At 41.8% G+C, this 17,137-nt stretch overlaps 1 protein-coding gene across 10 annotated transcripts in view; it reads right to left on the bottom strand.

Annotated features, from left to right (window-relative positions):
• Window positions 1–17,137, bottom strand: part of LOC131684722 (mucin-5AC) — a 768,934-nt gene that overhangs the window by 36,799 nt on the left and 714,998 nt on the right. For all 10 annotated transcript variants that reach the window (XM_058967833.1, XM_058967835.1, XM_058967840.1 and 7 more), the window contains one exon: window positions 12,914–13,163. In XM_058967833.1, coding sequence (XP_058823816.1) covers window positions 12,914–13,163 — 250 coding nt within the window. The remainder of the gene's footprint in view (window positions 1–12,913; window positions 13,164–17,137) is intronic.

The following is a 17,137-nucleotide window of genomic DNA, read 5'->3' as shown; positions in this document are numbered from 1 at the left end:
ACCAGAGATATTTACGCTGAATCTACAGAAATTCTTCAAATTACCTACCCTGTCCCCCACGATAATCGACCGTACGCACACGTAAAGATTTACGGTTACCCGGTACGGGCTCTCTTGGACAGCGGTAGCAATCACACGCTTATCAGCGAATCTCTTTTCTCTAAATTAAAATTCAAAAAGTTGCATCGCCCTTCCAAAAACGTGATTCTACGGTCTGCAAGTGGAGACGAACTGCAAATTAAAGGTCAGGCTCATCTTCCATTTGCCTTCCAAGGATGTGTAAAAATAGTTCCTACTTTGGTAGTTGCAAATCTGTCCATAGATTGCATCTGCGGAATGGACTTTTGGAGGAAATTCAAAATTCAACCCGCAATGCAAAATTGTGGAGGAATTGAGTCCACTGCATCGGTATCTATCACCAAACACCCTAGTTCTGAAAACATTCTCACCGACGATGAAATCATGGTTATTGAAAACATAAAAAAACTTTTCCTTCCTGCTCAAGAAGGGAAATTGACCCTGACCAACCGAGCTCAGCATCGCATCGTGTTGGGAGAGGAATGGAAAAATAAACCACCAGTCCGCCAGTTTCCATACGTGATGTCTCCGAAGACGCAGGATCTGGTAGCCGTCGAGCTGCAACGACTGTTGGGTTTAGGGATTTTGGAACGGAGCAACTCGGATTGGTCGCTTAACTGTGTGCCCGTCATCAAGCCCAACAAAGTTCGGCTCTGTTTGGACGCGCGCAAGATTAACGAGCGGACTGTTCGGGATGCTTATCCGTTGCCTCATCCCGGTCGAATTTTAGGTCAACTTCCCAAGGCTAAATACCTGTCCACGATAGACCTGTCTGAAGCATTTCTCCAGGTTCCATTGGACCAAGAATCGCGGAAGTACACGGCCTTTTGTGTACAGGGCAAAGGGCTATTCCAGTACACACGGATGCCTTTTGGGTTGATCAACAGTCCTGCTACGTTAGCACGACTGATGGACAATGTCCTGGGCCACGGGATGCTTGAACCGTACGTCTTCGTCTATCTCGACGACATTGTTGTGGTGACGGAGACATTCGAACACCATGAACGCCTTCTAGTGGAGATTGCACGTCGCTTAAGGGAAGCAAACCTAAGCATAAACCTCGAAAAATCTAAGTTTGGAGTGTCTGAGATTCCCTTCCTGGGATATCTCCTTAATACAGACGGTCTTCGAGCCAACCCGGAAAAAGTTCGTCCTATTGTCGAATACGAACGGCCCAATACCGTAACAAAACTAAGGAGATTCCTAGGAATGGCGAATTACTATCGGCGCTTCATCTTAGACTTTAGCGGGGTAACCGCTGCACTCACAAACCTTCTGCAAAGCAAAACGAAAACCATCCGTTGGAACGATGACGCCGAACAGGCATTTTGCGAAATCAAAGAGCGGCTGATATCTTCACCAGTCTTGGGCAGTCCTGATTTCAGCAAGGAGTTCTGTATCCAAACGGATGCTAGTGACGTGGCGGTAGCTGGGGTTCTCACACAAGAACAGGATGGGGTAGAGCGGGTCATTTCATTCTACTCCCATAAACTGACAACGCCCCAGAAGAACTACCATGCCGCAGAAAAGGAAGCGCTTGCAGCCATTCTCGCCATCGATGCATTCCGTGGGTATATTGAGGGTTACCACTTCACCCTAATAACCGATTCTTCCGCGCTGACCCATATACTCAGTACAAAATGGAAGGTCGGGTTACGATGCAGCCGATGGGCGTTGAATCTGCAGCAATTCGATATGACCGTCAAGCATCGCAAGGGCAAGGAGAACGTGGTTCCGGACGCCCTCTCGCGAAGCATCGCAGCTGTTCAAGAATCGTCGTGGTACGCGTCAATGTCCGACAAAGTGGCTCGCCGGCCCGATGATTTTGTAGACTTCAAGATCGACGATGGTAAACTCTTCAAGTTTATCACCGTGAACGATAATCCCTGTGATACTCGCTTCGAGTGGAAAATGATTCCCCCGCCCACCGAAGTTCCTAATATTCTTCGACAGTACCACGACGATTACTTTCATCCAGGCTACGACAAAACCCTTGCACGGATCCGTCAAAGATTCTACTGGCCTAAGATGGCAGTTGAAATACGGCGGTACGTTCAACAGTGTGGAATGTGCAAGGAAGTCAAAGCTTCTTCCGTCCCTGTTGCACCTGCCATGGGAAACATGAAAATTGCCACCCGCCCTTGGCAGATCGTATCAGCGGATTTCATTGGCCCTCTCCCCCGCACTCGTCGCGGTAGTCAGCACATTTTGGTAGTTTGTGACTACTTTTCGAAATGGGTAATGGTTCAGCCTGTGAGGAATGTCAGTAGTGCCCCCATGTGTGCGATTTTGAAAGACCAATGGTTCCTGAGAAACTCGGTTCCTGAAGTGATAATCACTGACAACGGAAGCAGTTTCATTTCCAAAGAGTTCAAGGAGCTGTTGGATCGTTTCAAAGTTGCCCACTGGCTCAACTCACGATATCACTCACAGGCAAACCCGGTCGAAAGAGTCAACCGAACTATCAATGCTGCTATCAGGACATACGTGAGGGAGGACCAACGCCTTTGGGACACTCGTGTGTCGGAGATCGAGATGGTTTTGAATACCAGTGTTCACTCGTCGACTGGATTCACACCATACTTCATTAATCACGGTCACGAGTACTCTGAAGTTGGCACCGATCATTTACTCACCCGTCTCGATGTAAAGCTGACTTCGGAAGAGATGGAAGAACGACGATCGAAAATGTTTGAGCGAATCTACGACCTTGTCCGCAAAAATCTGGTGAAAGCTCACAATGCTTCCCAACATCGCTATAACTTACGTCACAGAAAATTTTCCAAATCGTTTGTAGATGGCCAGTTGGTGTATCGGAGAAATATGAAACCGTCAAGTGCGGCCCAGAATTACAATGCCAAGTACGGCCAACAATTTCTCCCATGCCGCATCAAGGCGAAAATTGGGTCATCCTCCTATGAGCTGGAAGATTTGAAGGGCAAAAGTTTAGGGATTTGGCCGGCTGCCCATCTAAAACCTGGTTAGCATCATTTCCGCATTGCAGCTGTACGATTTCGGAAAAAAAAGTATAAAAAAAAGGGAAAACTGAAACACTTTATTCGCACGTCCAAATAAAACGAAAAGGCAGCTGCACTATCTACCAACACTCAGAGTCCTCCGGTATCCTCCACCGATCTCAAAGATAACGGTGCAAACTTCGACGTTCAATCTAAAACAAAACAAAAAAAACATAATTAGCAATCAAAAATACTTACCAACATCACGAATCATCCTATTTTCCATCACTACATAAACAATCAACATTAGTCAGCTGAGTATGAGTAGCTGTGACAGATCGGATAATAGACAACCTGACGACAGGGTTGTGCTGGGTTACGACGGGGTTACGTTTGCCCGCCGCCAGTTTTAAGTCGACTTTACACTCTAAGCGTGAATGGGTTAATTCTGCGTAACTTCATCTAGTTTTCTCCCGCGTGTCGAGAGAGTAAAAGAAGTTCGCAATGAGTTAACCATTTCACAAAAGTAATAGTCTTTCCGACTCTTGAAAAAGAGTCCGGTAAAGCACAAATTTAAATTTAGGGGCCCCTAGCATAATTAAAAGTTAGTGTTTAGTGTTATTTATGGTATGAATGTGAGTGTAAATGAAGAGGAATGAAAGGCTGGCAAATTGAATTCTGAGTGAGTGTGTGCGGTATGTAAGCGGTAGTGTTAGATGTTTCGTCCAAGGATAGCCCTTGTGACGGTAATGGTAGCAGAAAGGTCAAATTCCGTCTGATTTCTTTCTGGTAATTTTCCGCAATTTGAAGCGTATCCGATCAATAATTCTACTCAGCCAATGCAGCAACGGCTTTTATTCTGACGCATTATAGGCAATTTCGACAGTGAAACTTTCACAGTTATTTTGGGATTGATGGATGGATTGAATCGTTCCTGATTGTGACAGATACATCGGTGAGTGCGCGAGACTAAAAACGGACAGGCTCACTTCCTCAGAGTCACGTAATTTCGTGGGACAGATTCCTCTGGCCTTTGGAAAAATCATTCCACGGAATTAAAACTGGCACTCGGGAAGAAGTAGTCGCGTTTGAAGTCGGCATTCATTCAAAAAAAAAACCATTTGGGTTTTTTTTTACCCGAGTCGGGGAAAATTGTGACCTGTGATTTCTTAGGTCACAATATCGTCGCTTTGGTCACTGAGCCCAGCTTGTATATATTTGAAAATATTGTTATTTTTTTTTTGTCGTATAAATAAATAACAGTGTACGGTCTATCGCGTGTATTTGACGACGCCTGTTCTTTGTTTATACTTTGAAATTATTGTTCGTAAATGTCTAAGTAGAATTTAAACGTCAAACCATTACTACTCCGTGCTCGCATGTTTGAGTCGCGTTTAAGTTCTGCTTAATAGCCCAGGTTGGTGTCAAATGTAGGTTTCGTTATTTACTTGTTCAGAGATTTATTTACTTATTTATTTATTTATATATTTATGTGCTTATTTATTTATTTATTTATATTTGTTATTTATTTTGCTTGTTTATTTATTATTCATTTTGTTATTATATTCGTTATAATTGTTCATTATAAAAAAAAATCAAGGAAACAAGTACCGCACGTTTAGCATGTCAATACATTGTACTAAAATTTGAGCATATTTCGTGACACCAACCGAAACGATAAAATTTTTGTAAATGTCAACCGTTATCGTCCTGTCATGTCATCATCACCGTCATCAAATGCGGGGTGGGATGCGAGGAGGCGCGGTGGGTATATTTTGGAAAACGGACAGGGCAAGGATAAAATCTACCGCGAAAAAGGAATGCGGTCTCTAATAGTTAACCGGCCCGGAGGAGTGAAGACTAGCAGCAGCGAGTCACTAGATACTTGACCGCGCGTTTCCATCGTAAGAAAAGTCTTGTGATATAAGCTGATCCGTAGGATCTTGTTTTCGCCGTTCAGAACCACCACACGAACGTTAAGGTTCTGTCCGGCCAGTCGAGTGGGATAAGTGTGGTTACCGGTTTCTGTGTAGTGTACTAGTACGACGCGAGTGCAAGAACGGTCAGTGATTGGCAATATTTTTACGCCATTGTAGAGGCCAGTACCCAAGTACCGGAGGGTAGGCTCTACTAGACCGAAAACGTTGTAAATCCCACTCGACTTAGTGTTAGACACTCGTGTAGAAGATAAAGTGCGCATTGTACCACTCTCCGGGCCCAAAAGTGAAACGCAGGCCTCCGCTACAAATAGGCCGAGTTGCTGCTTCTTCAGGAGTCCCCCGTCGCTATCGTCCGTACGTTTCTGCACCACCGTCGAAGCCCGAGCCTCATCCAGCCAGCTGCAAGTCGACCAACGTCATCACGGCCGCAACGGTATCGAAAGAAGAAGGTTTTTTTGCGGAATAAAAGTGCAAGTAAAATTATTTTGTTTTTTGTAGCCATTCTGGCTTTTGCTTGAAATTTAAAAATTAATAAAATAGTGTATGGTCTATATATACAAGTTGTGTCGTCCATTTTGTTTATAGTGTAATCCTTTTTGGTACTTGTTTCCGCCGAAAATTAATTACGATTCGCTCAGTGACCATAGTGTGGGAAGAAAAGTCCGCCCAGTGTGAATTTCTCCAGGAGACAACCGTGAAACGACCCTAATAGCTGGTGAGTACAGTGTGGCCCCACCACCACAAGTAAACGTTACGAAACCGATACGTAACAAATTCATTGAGGAGTTGTAGAAAAAAACAAATACAAAATGAAAAGCTGGATGATTGTACAATGCTTCTGACGAGATCAAAATTCGTCGTAAATCACATAGTTCTACTATACCGATTTGTACGTAGATGGCCTCCACTTTTGTTCACATAGAAGGAATCTGTGCATTGTATACAATCATTTTATATCGTTTTAGAGTACAGTTAATTAATTTGCAACTTATTAAAGTAAATCAAAATGTTTGCTGGGATTTGACAAAGCTATAAAACGTGTTTGCTGCATGAAGCTTTTTGCTTCCAAACAAAAAGCGCCCTAATATATGCTATATTTTACTTATACAGTGTGTTCACAATTATACATTAACTCTTTTTTCAGGATAACTTTTCTCTATTCGAACAAACTGCACCAAATTTTCTGGGCTTGTTTTAAAGTTTAATCAATGATGTTTCTCGAAATTTGGAAGTACTGGTAATATAAAAATGTGTATTAAAAATAGTGAGCGAATAAATGTGGGACACACTGAATTATATTTTCAGATGCGCACGCTAAAATCGTTGATATTATACAATAAGTAGTACAATCTATACTGGCCGTGGGAGAACCTAATAAAATTTATTATAATGCTGATAGATCCCATCGCAGGTTGTCACATTGTTTTATGTATACTGGAGGAATTTGTTATATTTTTTTAGCTTGAGCTTGTGCGACCACCCCTGGCTGCTACTCCGTTATCAATCGGGACTAGCTGAAGTTGCACAGGGAATCAGTAGATAATTATGCTTGGGATTAGCGAAACATCTTTCAATGTGCAACTCCTGGTAATTCTAAAGTGTTTCTGATCAATACCGGCGCCGGCCAGGCCCGAACGTAGATCGCGGAAGGAAAGGGAAGGAATTGTTAGTCCGATACTTGCTTTTGCTAGAGGCCGTATATACTACTGCGCACTCCACAAGTATCACGGGAGGAGGATATTTTTGTTAGTAGAGTATAGAAGTTGGATTTACTTCTTCTTTACCGACGCCAGAGAGGTGATTCCACTACCTGTACTAGATATCGATCCACCAATTTCATGGACCGGGGACCAACGGCTTTACTTCCCTTCCGAAGGAAGACGTGACCACAGATTTTTTCACCTCAGGAAAAATCTCAACGACCTCGGCTGGAATTGAACCCAGGCCAACTGGAATGAGTGGCGGTCACGCTTACCACTCAACCACCAGCGCCGTCATGGAGGAATTTGTTATATTTTTTTGATATTTTAACTATTAACAAGACCAGCGTTTTAACACAACTTGAAACGAAAAATCGTCACAACAAAATAACACATTCTATAATAATATTGTTGTATCATTCTGATCGGATATGGTAACAGTTCCGCCATATCCTGAACAATATTCAATTTGAGAAAAATTGCTAATATTTTCAAATCGGTTTAAAATGCGAAATCGGAAACATTCGGTAGGTTTTTTCACTACTATAACAAGGAACAACTAGTCTTTCATATAAAATATTTCATTCAATTTCTCAAGTCTCAATTTTCAAGTTCAATCAACTTTTTCAATTTTGAGTGAACTTCAAAATTTTCATCCTCTTATTTTATAAGAATATTCCTAGGATGCTCAGTAAAAATTAGGATGGTTTATTTGAATTGGAAACACACAATATGATTCTACAAGCCTTCTTTTACAAGCTTAAAAGATGTTCTGAATAAAAATCGCTTCCGGTCATCCTGTACTTTTGAATAAAACTCGCAGTATTTGAGCGTCTTCAGCAAATTTTCTAAAATGTGTTGTTGTACAACTTCATCGAAGACAGTCAAGCTCTATTGGCGATTCTACGTTGAAAACGTTCACAGATGTAAAGTGTTGCTGATTTCCTCTTGTTCTGTCGTAGTGCATATATTTTCTGTAAACTTTGGTAAAAAATAATTTTTAAACATCATATCATACCTTTAAATTGGTTGAGAATTGCTTACGAAAACGAAGGAAAACTATCATTTTTTAAGATGATGAGTAAACATCTTGCGATCAGGGTGCAAAACGCACTGGTTTCTAATATCATTCGCAGAGCTACATGTGTGCGGCTCCAAAAGGTAATTTTTTGGACACCGTAGTCGCCTCAACATCATTTCCTTTTTCTCCTAAGTCAAGCTAAACCTTCATGAGATGGTGGACGTTCATGAAACTCTCCGGATCACGCGATGAAAGAATATATCCGGCTAATTGGAAACTGTCAGCTTTGCGTCATACACAGCCGATCCTTCTTTCTGATAGGCATAACAAAATCTCCTACGTAGTCCAAAATATGAAGGAGTTTAACATTGGTACTAATTGGGTCTCGGTTTCCAGTTGAAACTTTATTTATGGAAAGTATGTTTATAACCACCATAATGCTCCGATTACATTTCGAAGATATCTTACCCGTTTCATTCATATTTTGGCACTGGTAAGCTTTTTCCGAGAAGAAAATGAAGTTTTTGTTGGAAGCTACGACTCAGTAGCGAGCGAAAAATACAAACTGTATCACTTTGCTAGTTCATGAGCTGAATCATAGGTGTCGCATGACTAATTTTAGTTTTGCCGTAAATCGCCGATCTCGAACCGTTGAAAGGTTCAATTTTAAATATTGCTTAAATTAGAATCACTCTAGCTTCCGTTTAAACAAAAAGAGGGGCCTTGCAAAGTACAACAGCTTTCCTAAACATATCGTAAGGCTAATTGGTTTAATTTTAGCAAAATCTTTTTCCAGTATTTCTGCAAAAGAGTGCTTAAAGTGTCTTTTAAAGGAACACTACAGATTCCTCTGGTTCGGTTTGCACATGGGACATGGTAATACATCATATAGACTCTCCCCACAGTAGGTACACTTTTCAATAGCAGGCGTCATTCAGGTTCTCTGCGCAGTTGTTACACCAAGCCTTATTGCTAAAATGGCATATTTTCTTGTATTTAGTGCAAAGCGGCAATGCATGGCACTCCGGTGATTTGGAAACACTCTCACATGTTTCCAGTATTTCAAAGTGATGATCGTTGAAACGCAAAAAAACTATCGTGGCATAAGTAGACTAGAAGCTATATTTCCACCAATCAACATGGATTTATTCCCGGACGATTTCTAAACACAAATCTTCTCAATTTTGCGCCATACTGCATTTCGCGGATGAAAGAAACGGTACACATTGATTCAGGATACTGATTTGAATGCAGCGTTTGACTGAATCGATCACCAAATATTCTTAAAGAAAATGTCACGGCCTGGTGTGTCACGGAAGTTTATTGACTGGATAAGTTCTTACTTGCGTAGTAGAGTCCTACGTGTGCAACTAGAATCTTGCGTTTCCTCTCAGTCTACGAACAAATCTTGAGTACCACAAGGTAGCTTGGTATTGGGTGCAAACTGTTTTGCGCAGATGATTTGAAGCTGTACCTGGTAGTTCGCTCCATCGACGACTGCGCCTATCTTCAAGAGTTAATGAATATAATCGTTGGCTGGTGTCGACGAAACTGGCTCACAGTCAGCATTTCGAAATATCACGCTTCAGCGCATAATTATTCCGACACTTTACGACTACGATGTCGATGGGCAAATGCTCGATAGAGTTGATCATGTTATGGTCCTCGCCGTTCAATTCGCATCGCTCAGCTTAATCTCAGCAATCACTTGACAGCTTAGCTTCATTTTCAAAACCGGTCGAGACGTTGGTGATCTTCACTGTTCGAAGCCGTTATATTACTCGCTGGTACACCCATTACTCGAACATGCATGCCTGATTTTGAATTTCAGGTTTAAATGCGTGTAGAAAAGACCCTGACGGAATCCTCTGGAACTACCACCACACCCGGATCATTGTCGTCTGATCGGCCTTGACTCACTGGAACAACGCAGGAAGCTATATTTGTGGCAAAAGTACTGAGCAACTAAATCGACACACCGACGACACTGTCTCTGTTTGATTTCAGTCTAGATTTCATCGAATGACATCGGGGCCACCCAATTTTGTCCCGTCTAGCGCGGTTGTCATTCAAAATCTTCGCTCAATGTAGCATCCATCCTCGTGATTCTGTTGATCCACGTATGACAAACTGGAATCGGTGACCACACCATCGATCTCAATGTTGTGATCGGATACGTAGACGCGGTATTCATCCATAACTGATTTGTCGCAACTTACGTCAATTGCTTGTTTTAGTCACAATATCACACACTAAGCCCGTCATTTACCTGGGGTCGATTCCCAATTTTTTTAGAGATTTTTTTTTCTGCGATGATAATTTTAATACCAAATGTAAGATCAAACTTAATTGTAATAGCTTGAGTTCTTTACGAAATAAAAGGCAAAAAAAGATTTTGGATTTTTTTCCGTTTGGAGTGTCGTACATGAAATACCGCTAGTTACTACAAGCCAATATGTCTTAGTTAGTTATTAGCAAGCTTAAAGATGCTACACCAAAAAAAATTGGGAGGGCTGGAGTTGGAATAAAAGAATATCATATTCTCTACTACGTGTATTGTTAGTACCTTCGGAAGAGTTGTTCAGAATATCATGGTCTAAAACTTTTTTCGAAGACACCATCCTTCTATCATTTTAAAAAATAGTAATATGAAGACTACAGTTTAATCAAACAAAAAATAAACGGAGACAATCTATTAACATTTCCATGCTGGTTCATTTTCAAAAATTGGCAACATGAAAAATAGGTCATGGGAATGCGAGCGCGAAGTAAGTCGACTAGCATCAGTTATAAAGGGCGAACACGAAATTATTGCGACACATTCAACAGGGCATAACTTTTTCACCATTGGGTAAAAATCAACCAAATTTTGCACACTTTCACACTTTTGATGTGTATTGTTTACATGCTGTCAAACTCGAAGTCGTGTTTTTCGATTCAACGAAAATGGAGGTGAACCAAAGCGAGTCGAGAGAACAAATTCTTTCCAAACACCTGGAATTTCCTGACCTGTCGCACCGGCAGTTGGGAAAAATGTTGAACATTCAACCGTCTCCAGAGTGTTGAAGCGGTTCCAGGAGCGGAGAACACAAAGACGGAGGGAAAGGTGAAGCGAATGATTAAAGCAAATCCCAACGTCTCAAGCCGTGATTTGGCTAAAAAGATCGGCATGTCGCAGAGCTACGTCCAGAATGCAAAGAAGAGAGCTGGACTACATACATACAAGGTACAGAACTTTCCAAACCGCGATGAGCGGCAACAAGCGACGGCTAAAACTCGGGCACGCAAGCTCTACGAGAAGATGCTGACAAAATATGGCTGCTGTGTGATGGACGACGAAACGTATATAAAAGCCGATTTTAAGCAAATTCCGGGGTTGGGGTTTTTCACCGGCAAGAGCAAGTTCTATGTGGACGACAAATTTAACTAGAAGAAAATGTCGAAGTTCGCCTCAAAATATCTCATTTGGCAGGCCATCTGCTCTTGCGGACTGAGGAGTGAGCCTTTCGTGACAAAAGACACAGTAAATGGCGAGATCCAAAAATCTGAGTGCCTCGAGAAGCGCCTTTTGCCGTTCTTGCAGCAGCACGACTATTTTGGCAAGATTTGGCATCATGCCACTATTCTAAAAGTGTCCTGGACTGGTATGAGGTCAATTCTGTCCATTTTGTTCCAAAGGACATGAATCCGCCAAACTGTCCGGAGCTGCGCCCGATGGAGCAGTACTGGGCAATGATGAAGCGGGAACTTCGGAAGAGCAAGAAGACAGTCAAAGACGAGAAGGACATGTTAAGAAAATGGAAAAAAAACTGAGAAACTGGTACCGGATGACACTGTAAAGACTTTGATGGAGGGCATCAAGCGAAAATGCGTTCAATTTTACACTCAACGCTCCATCGATTAACTTTTTTTTTGATTTTTGAAGTAAATATATGTATAAAACTACCATAAAATTTTGGTTTGATTTTAAACATTATAAGAAAATTGGCATGACATTTTCGGTATCGCAATAATTTCGTGTTCGCCCTTTAGTAAAAAGTAGAAATTTCTGCTACATTTGTGTTCTAGACTATTGCATAGTTCAGTTTTCACATCAACTTCTCTTTATCTCATGAACACGACTTGACGTTAACCAATCGTCTTAATTTTACGATCTTACAACAAAGAGTGACATTCTCTATGTCTAATGTTATTATTCTCAATTGCGAAACAGGTGCATAGGAATGGTAGTCTAGACGAACGCATTCCCCTGCGTCTAACCGGTTTCGGAGATGAGCGTCGAGGTAAAGCGACACTAAAATGTTGTAATGCGAAATTCCTTCTTCTCGCACACAAAGCAACTCAGGTCCGTTTGTTGCAATAGCAATTAGAATGTATCCCACTTTAGTTCGTTTCTACACCGCAAAAGTCAATAGCGAACATATGGCGTTGTTTTTCTCGCTACGAAAGTACACAGTCAAAGCATCGCGCTGCGCAGCTGTGCTTGGTGCGAAGTTCAGGATCCAAGGCACACATAAAGGGCGACCTCCATGTCGCGTTGCCGGTATGGGCGGTTCGGGGTAAACGGGCGGGGATTGACAAAGCACAACATCCGCATTCGAGCAGTGCAGTGGTGCTCCGTGGTGGGGAGAAGTGGATGGAAAAACTGCAAGTAAAATGTAACTCCATACTTGGCTGCACTCTGTGCAAACAATGATAAGACCTTGGGCGCTCACTGCTGCGAGACTTGCACTCAACTACCGGCTTGCGGACATGGTGATTTGCGGGGAAATTTCCACTACCGAGTGTAGTTGTACAACCGTTAATAATCTTATCCTGACCGATCGGGGGTTAGTGTTTTTGTTTGTTTTACTATTCGCTGTTGACCACAGACCAGCTGTTGCAACCAAATAAACCCGAAAGTTAAGTTTTCCAAAACTGTTTTCAATGTTTGGTTTCAAGCATCTATCGGGGCGAATTGTTCAAACTGTGACGTTGCTAAATGTTTGGCTAATTGGATGAGATTCAAACAGAAAGCAGACACGATTACATTTGTTGCACTATTGTTAAGGTTCGAGCATTTTATACAACACGCAGAGCATGTTCACTAGCTTGAAATTGTCCATTTTTCAAACGATGATTGATTGATTGATCTACTTCGGGCAGAAACAGAAACAAGAGGTAATTACCAAGCAAAAATGCATCTAAATCATGGCGAAAATGACAGCGAACGCTTACCTAGTGGCATCGACGAAAGCAGGTTATTCTTGTGCGACAGCAGCCCATTATCAGCGAAGGCAAGGCCGCCAGCTCCTACACCGGCACCACCCGAACCACCGGTGGGTTGACTGTTGGCAGCAGCATCCAGTAGACCTAAACTTTTGGCACCGCAGGTGGAATCATCCTCGAAGCCGTTCGTGTCCAGCATTGACGTTTCCGACGGATACTCAAAGGTCGAGGTTAATGAGTCATCGAATTGGATTTTGAACTGGAATGAGAGAGAGAAAGAGGAGAAATCGATTAGGGTATGCAAGATTATGTATGTAATACGAGGCACTAAAAGGGTATGCACGGTAACAAGAAAGTGATAATTAAGGTTTAATTTGCATAGTTGTTTATTCATCAACAATGTAGGTACTAAGTGCACAGGTATTGACTCGCATGGTATGACACTGAACAGTGAACGCTTAAAGTTGTATAAAAGCCGTGTCGTTCCGACTGTCGGTATTGTCTTACCAGCCACTGTCGAACGGTAGTGAGACGTGAGCGTGGTTAACGTGTTGAACAAGCTGGTAACATCTACCTAGTTATCGTCCACTTGAAATCGGAAATGACTTTAAAGCACCACGTACGGCTTAGCTCGGATCAACGCAACATCACATCGTGTGGTGGCGCAGCAGTAGGCGGCACAGGTAGCTATCGATTCGAGTAACACTTTAAGACGAAAACGTGAGAAGATGCCGATGAAAAGCTCAAATAATGATGACTTGAAGTATTTTTTGTTCAACTGAAACAAAAAGCCAACAACTTTTGAAGTCAGGGTGAAGGCCAAGAGGAGCGGTAAAACTTGAGTCAGTTTTGAAAAGGTTGTTTCCCTTCGCGAAGAGACGTGATGGCACGCGACCGACAGTGCGTGCTATAGTAATCAGTAAGTAATGAAATGCCGAGATGGATCGACTAAGGTCTCGAGACCGGGGGAAAGACAATTTAACTGAACACAACAATCAGTAATATACTCTTGGTGTTAGGTTACGTGTGTGATGTAATGTGAGAATCATAATAAGTATTATTTGGACAAATTATCTTGGGGGTAAAATCATTATAGTTTGGAGTTTTTTTTAACTAACGGATGCAGGTCATAAAGTATTACGATGAAATTAATCAGACCAATTTTCGTAACATGCACGCAAGCAACTGTAACAGTGCGCTGTTTCTGTGTTCCATCTTGGTTATTTCTTTTTTAAGGTTCTACATTGAGAAATGAATGACCTTTAAAGTTCAGTAAATATATATATAAAAACAGTAACAGCTTCACCTAAACACCGCATTCAATAACTGTTCTATCTTATTGGTTTGCTCTCCCGGAGCATGGAACTTTGTATTGGTGTACTACTTCCAAAAAATTGTTCTATAACCACGTTTTAGACGGTATAACGAGAAAAAGTTTAAGGCAATTAATCCTTCCTTACAAAAAAACTGCGCGTGGTTGATTGCGGAGGCTTAAGCGTTTGTATGTTAACGTGTTTGTCGCGTGTGCTCGTGTGACTTCGCATATATTAATTCGATTTCTAACTGTGTGGCTATTCACATATTCGCGTGCGTTCTTGGATGGTCATTCTGATATTTAGTTTTCGGCGTACAGTTCACGTTCTGGCAGGGAGTGAGTGACCCCGTACACTAGAGTTCTCGGTCATGTCGCAATGGTTGTCCAGTAGATATGACGAATTTCTTTTTATTTAATTGGTCCAATTGAAGGCATGGACCTTGACTGCTGGTACCGAGGATAGCGACTACCGGAAGTGACCGACCCAATATCGCGCGAGCACGGAAGTTTGTAGGTTCACGCTTGAGACCGCGTTTGTAAATTTATAAGTGCTGAGATCGCTGATGTAGGTTCCGTGGATGATCGCGAAGAGCTCAAGCATTTGTATGTTAACGTGTTTGTCGCGTGTATGTGACTTCGCGTCTATAAATTCGATTTTATAATCATGTGGAAATTTACATACTCGTGTTTATTCTACGCGCAGGCTGTGAAACTGATGCTTAATTTTAAGTGTATAGTACATAAACATTAGAGTGGCCATTTTTTCATTTGGCATTTTTCTTATATAACCTATTTTAAAACCATTAAAATTGATATGAAATTGCATATATAATATTTTTATTGATGCAAGAAACAAATCACAAAATTTAAATTTCGCGTGGGGTCGATCATTCCCAACCAGGGGGGGGGGCTTGGCAGCCCTATGTTGATGTACAGACGTTGACAGTATTCAACATATGGTGGGCCCAGTCGCTTCTAGGCCCATTCCTTCCATGCTCTTGCATTGAGTTGTTTTAATTTTAACAAAGGGAGATGTTTTTTGTTTATTTTTTTGTACCTTCACCAAAAGACTCCTTCCAGAATAGATAATATTTTGGCTTTAATCAAATTCCTAGTTCGGTTGAACTCGAAGGCCGTCGCCACACTGCTAAAAATACGCTGGAGTCCGGTAACAGCGCTCTGGCGACCATAGTTTGTTCTCCTGAACTGAACACACAGAAGAGTTATTGCGTAGACCTCGAACACTTCTTGAAGATCCAGATGTCCGAGGATTGCAGGGCAATTCACCCTGGCAAACAGTAAGTCCGAGACGAACAGGACTCGAGAGCAGTCCCTCCGGATGCCTAGAGTGTCGAGCTGTATTAACTGACAACGGTTTTTGTAGCTCTGCAGCTAACATCTGTTTTGCCAAGGAAGATATTGGAGTACAAAGCGTATGAACCGGCGTTGGACGGCGGTGTTATCCACAATGTATGAAGTGTGTGGTGCTGAATCCATGATGACTCCACCGCCCTTGACGTGAGAGTGTCTTGGTATGCTATAGTCGAATAAATGGTAGTTAAACTGAATCGGATAGCATTTCCGCGTGAACGTAACGATTGAGCATTTACTCGCATTTAAACCCATTCTGTTTAGGTCACATAACGTACTAAAGCTCTCACTCTCACTCTCTTCACTCTGAAAAAAACTCAACATCGGTTTTTTTTTATTTTTCGAAAAAATTTCATGTCGTCGGCGAAGGAAAGGCGGGATCCTTGTAATTTAATATTGACATAGTTAAAGTAGAGGAAGAATAATATTGGACCGAGATGGCTTCCTTGTGTGATACTAGATATAGTGAAAAATGGTGCAGATAGAGAGTCCTTTTTGGCACTTTTTGCAGTTATTGGTCAATATCTCAGGAATAAATCCTCCGTTCAACATAATCGACCCACCATTTGAATGGTTTTGATGTTGTATAATGTATAACATGTTCGGATTGAATATCAATAATTTGGGGTTAAGAGCGACCAAAGTTAAAAAAAGATTTTTTGTGAATTATTTATTTTTAGCATTCTTTTTAATTCAGAAAACAATCTTTTGAAATCTTATGTGACAGAGAAATTTCTCATTTAAATTTTAAGCCTAAGATTAGCCTTTTTAAAATTTTTTTTTTCTCGGGATCATTTCACATTCAATGATGGAGTGATGACATTTTTTGGCTGACAAAGGTATTCGGGTCGGACCTGATGGATGCTGGAACGCCCCGCCAGTAAGGAAAAGAATCCCAGTCCGCTCTGGTAAATTGCGTGCGCAGGATTCAAGGAACACGAGTCGAGATTGATTTTTATTTCATTATCTTTTTGCCTTTCTCAATGCTCTGAAAACCGACTGTTTAACTGAGGCCCGGAGGGCCGAGTGACATATACCATATACCATTCGAACCGATTTTGACAAACTTAGTCTCAAATGAAAGGTGCAATGTTTCCGTCGGCTGCTATTGAATTTCTAATGGATCCGAGTTCCGGTTTCGGAATTACAAGGTGAAGAGTACGATCACACGGCAAATCCCGATTTCAACGAATTTCGCGACGAATATAAAAAAGTGATTTTTTCCAAAATGTGACCACAACTGCTTCGATTTGTAGTATTAGCTCACTAGCAGTCATTCAAGGTCTCTTTGGTCACATTGGCCACCATCATCGGTTCTGGAAGCCCCGGCGGAAGTATTCATATTCAGAATAACGGTTAGATCGGTTTCTCGGAATTGGCTAGGCCGAGTTGATCAAACATAGTCTCCAATGAACGGTACTGCGTCCCCGGAAACTGGTATTATATTTCATCCCGATCCGACTACTGGTTCGGGAGTTATGGTTAGCTTGCATTTGCAGTTCTAGGTTACTGATAGCCAACCAAAGTCTCGTTAATCACATTGACCA

The sequence above is a fragment of the Topomyia yanbarensis genome, chromosome 2 (assembly GCF_030247195.1).
Source record: "Topomyia yanbarensis strain Yona2022 chromosome 2, ASM3024719v1, whole genome shotgun sequence".
Taxonomy (NCBI): Eukaryota; Metazoa; Arthropoda; class Insecta; order Diptera; family Culicidae; genus Topomyia; species Topomyia yanbarensis.
The sequence above is the reverse complement of the archived record's forward strand: the minus strand, read 5'-3'. Positions and strand labels throughout refer to the sequence as shown.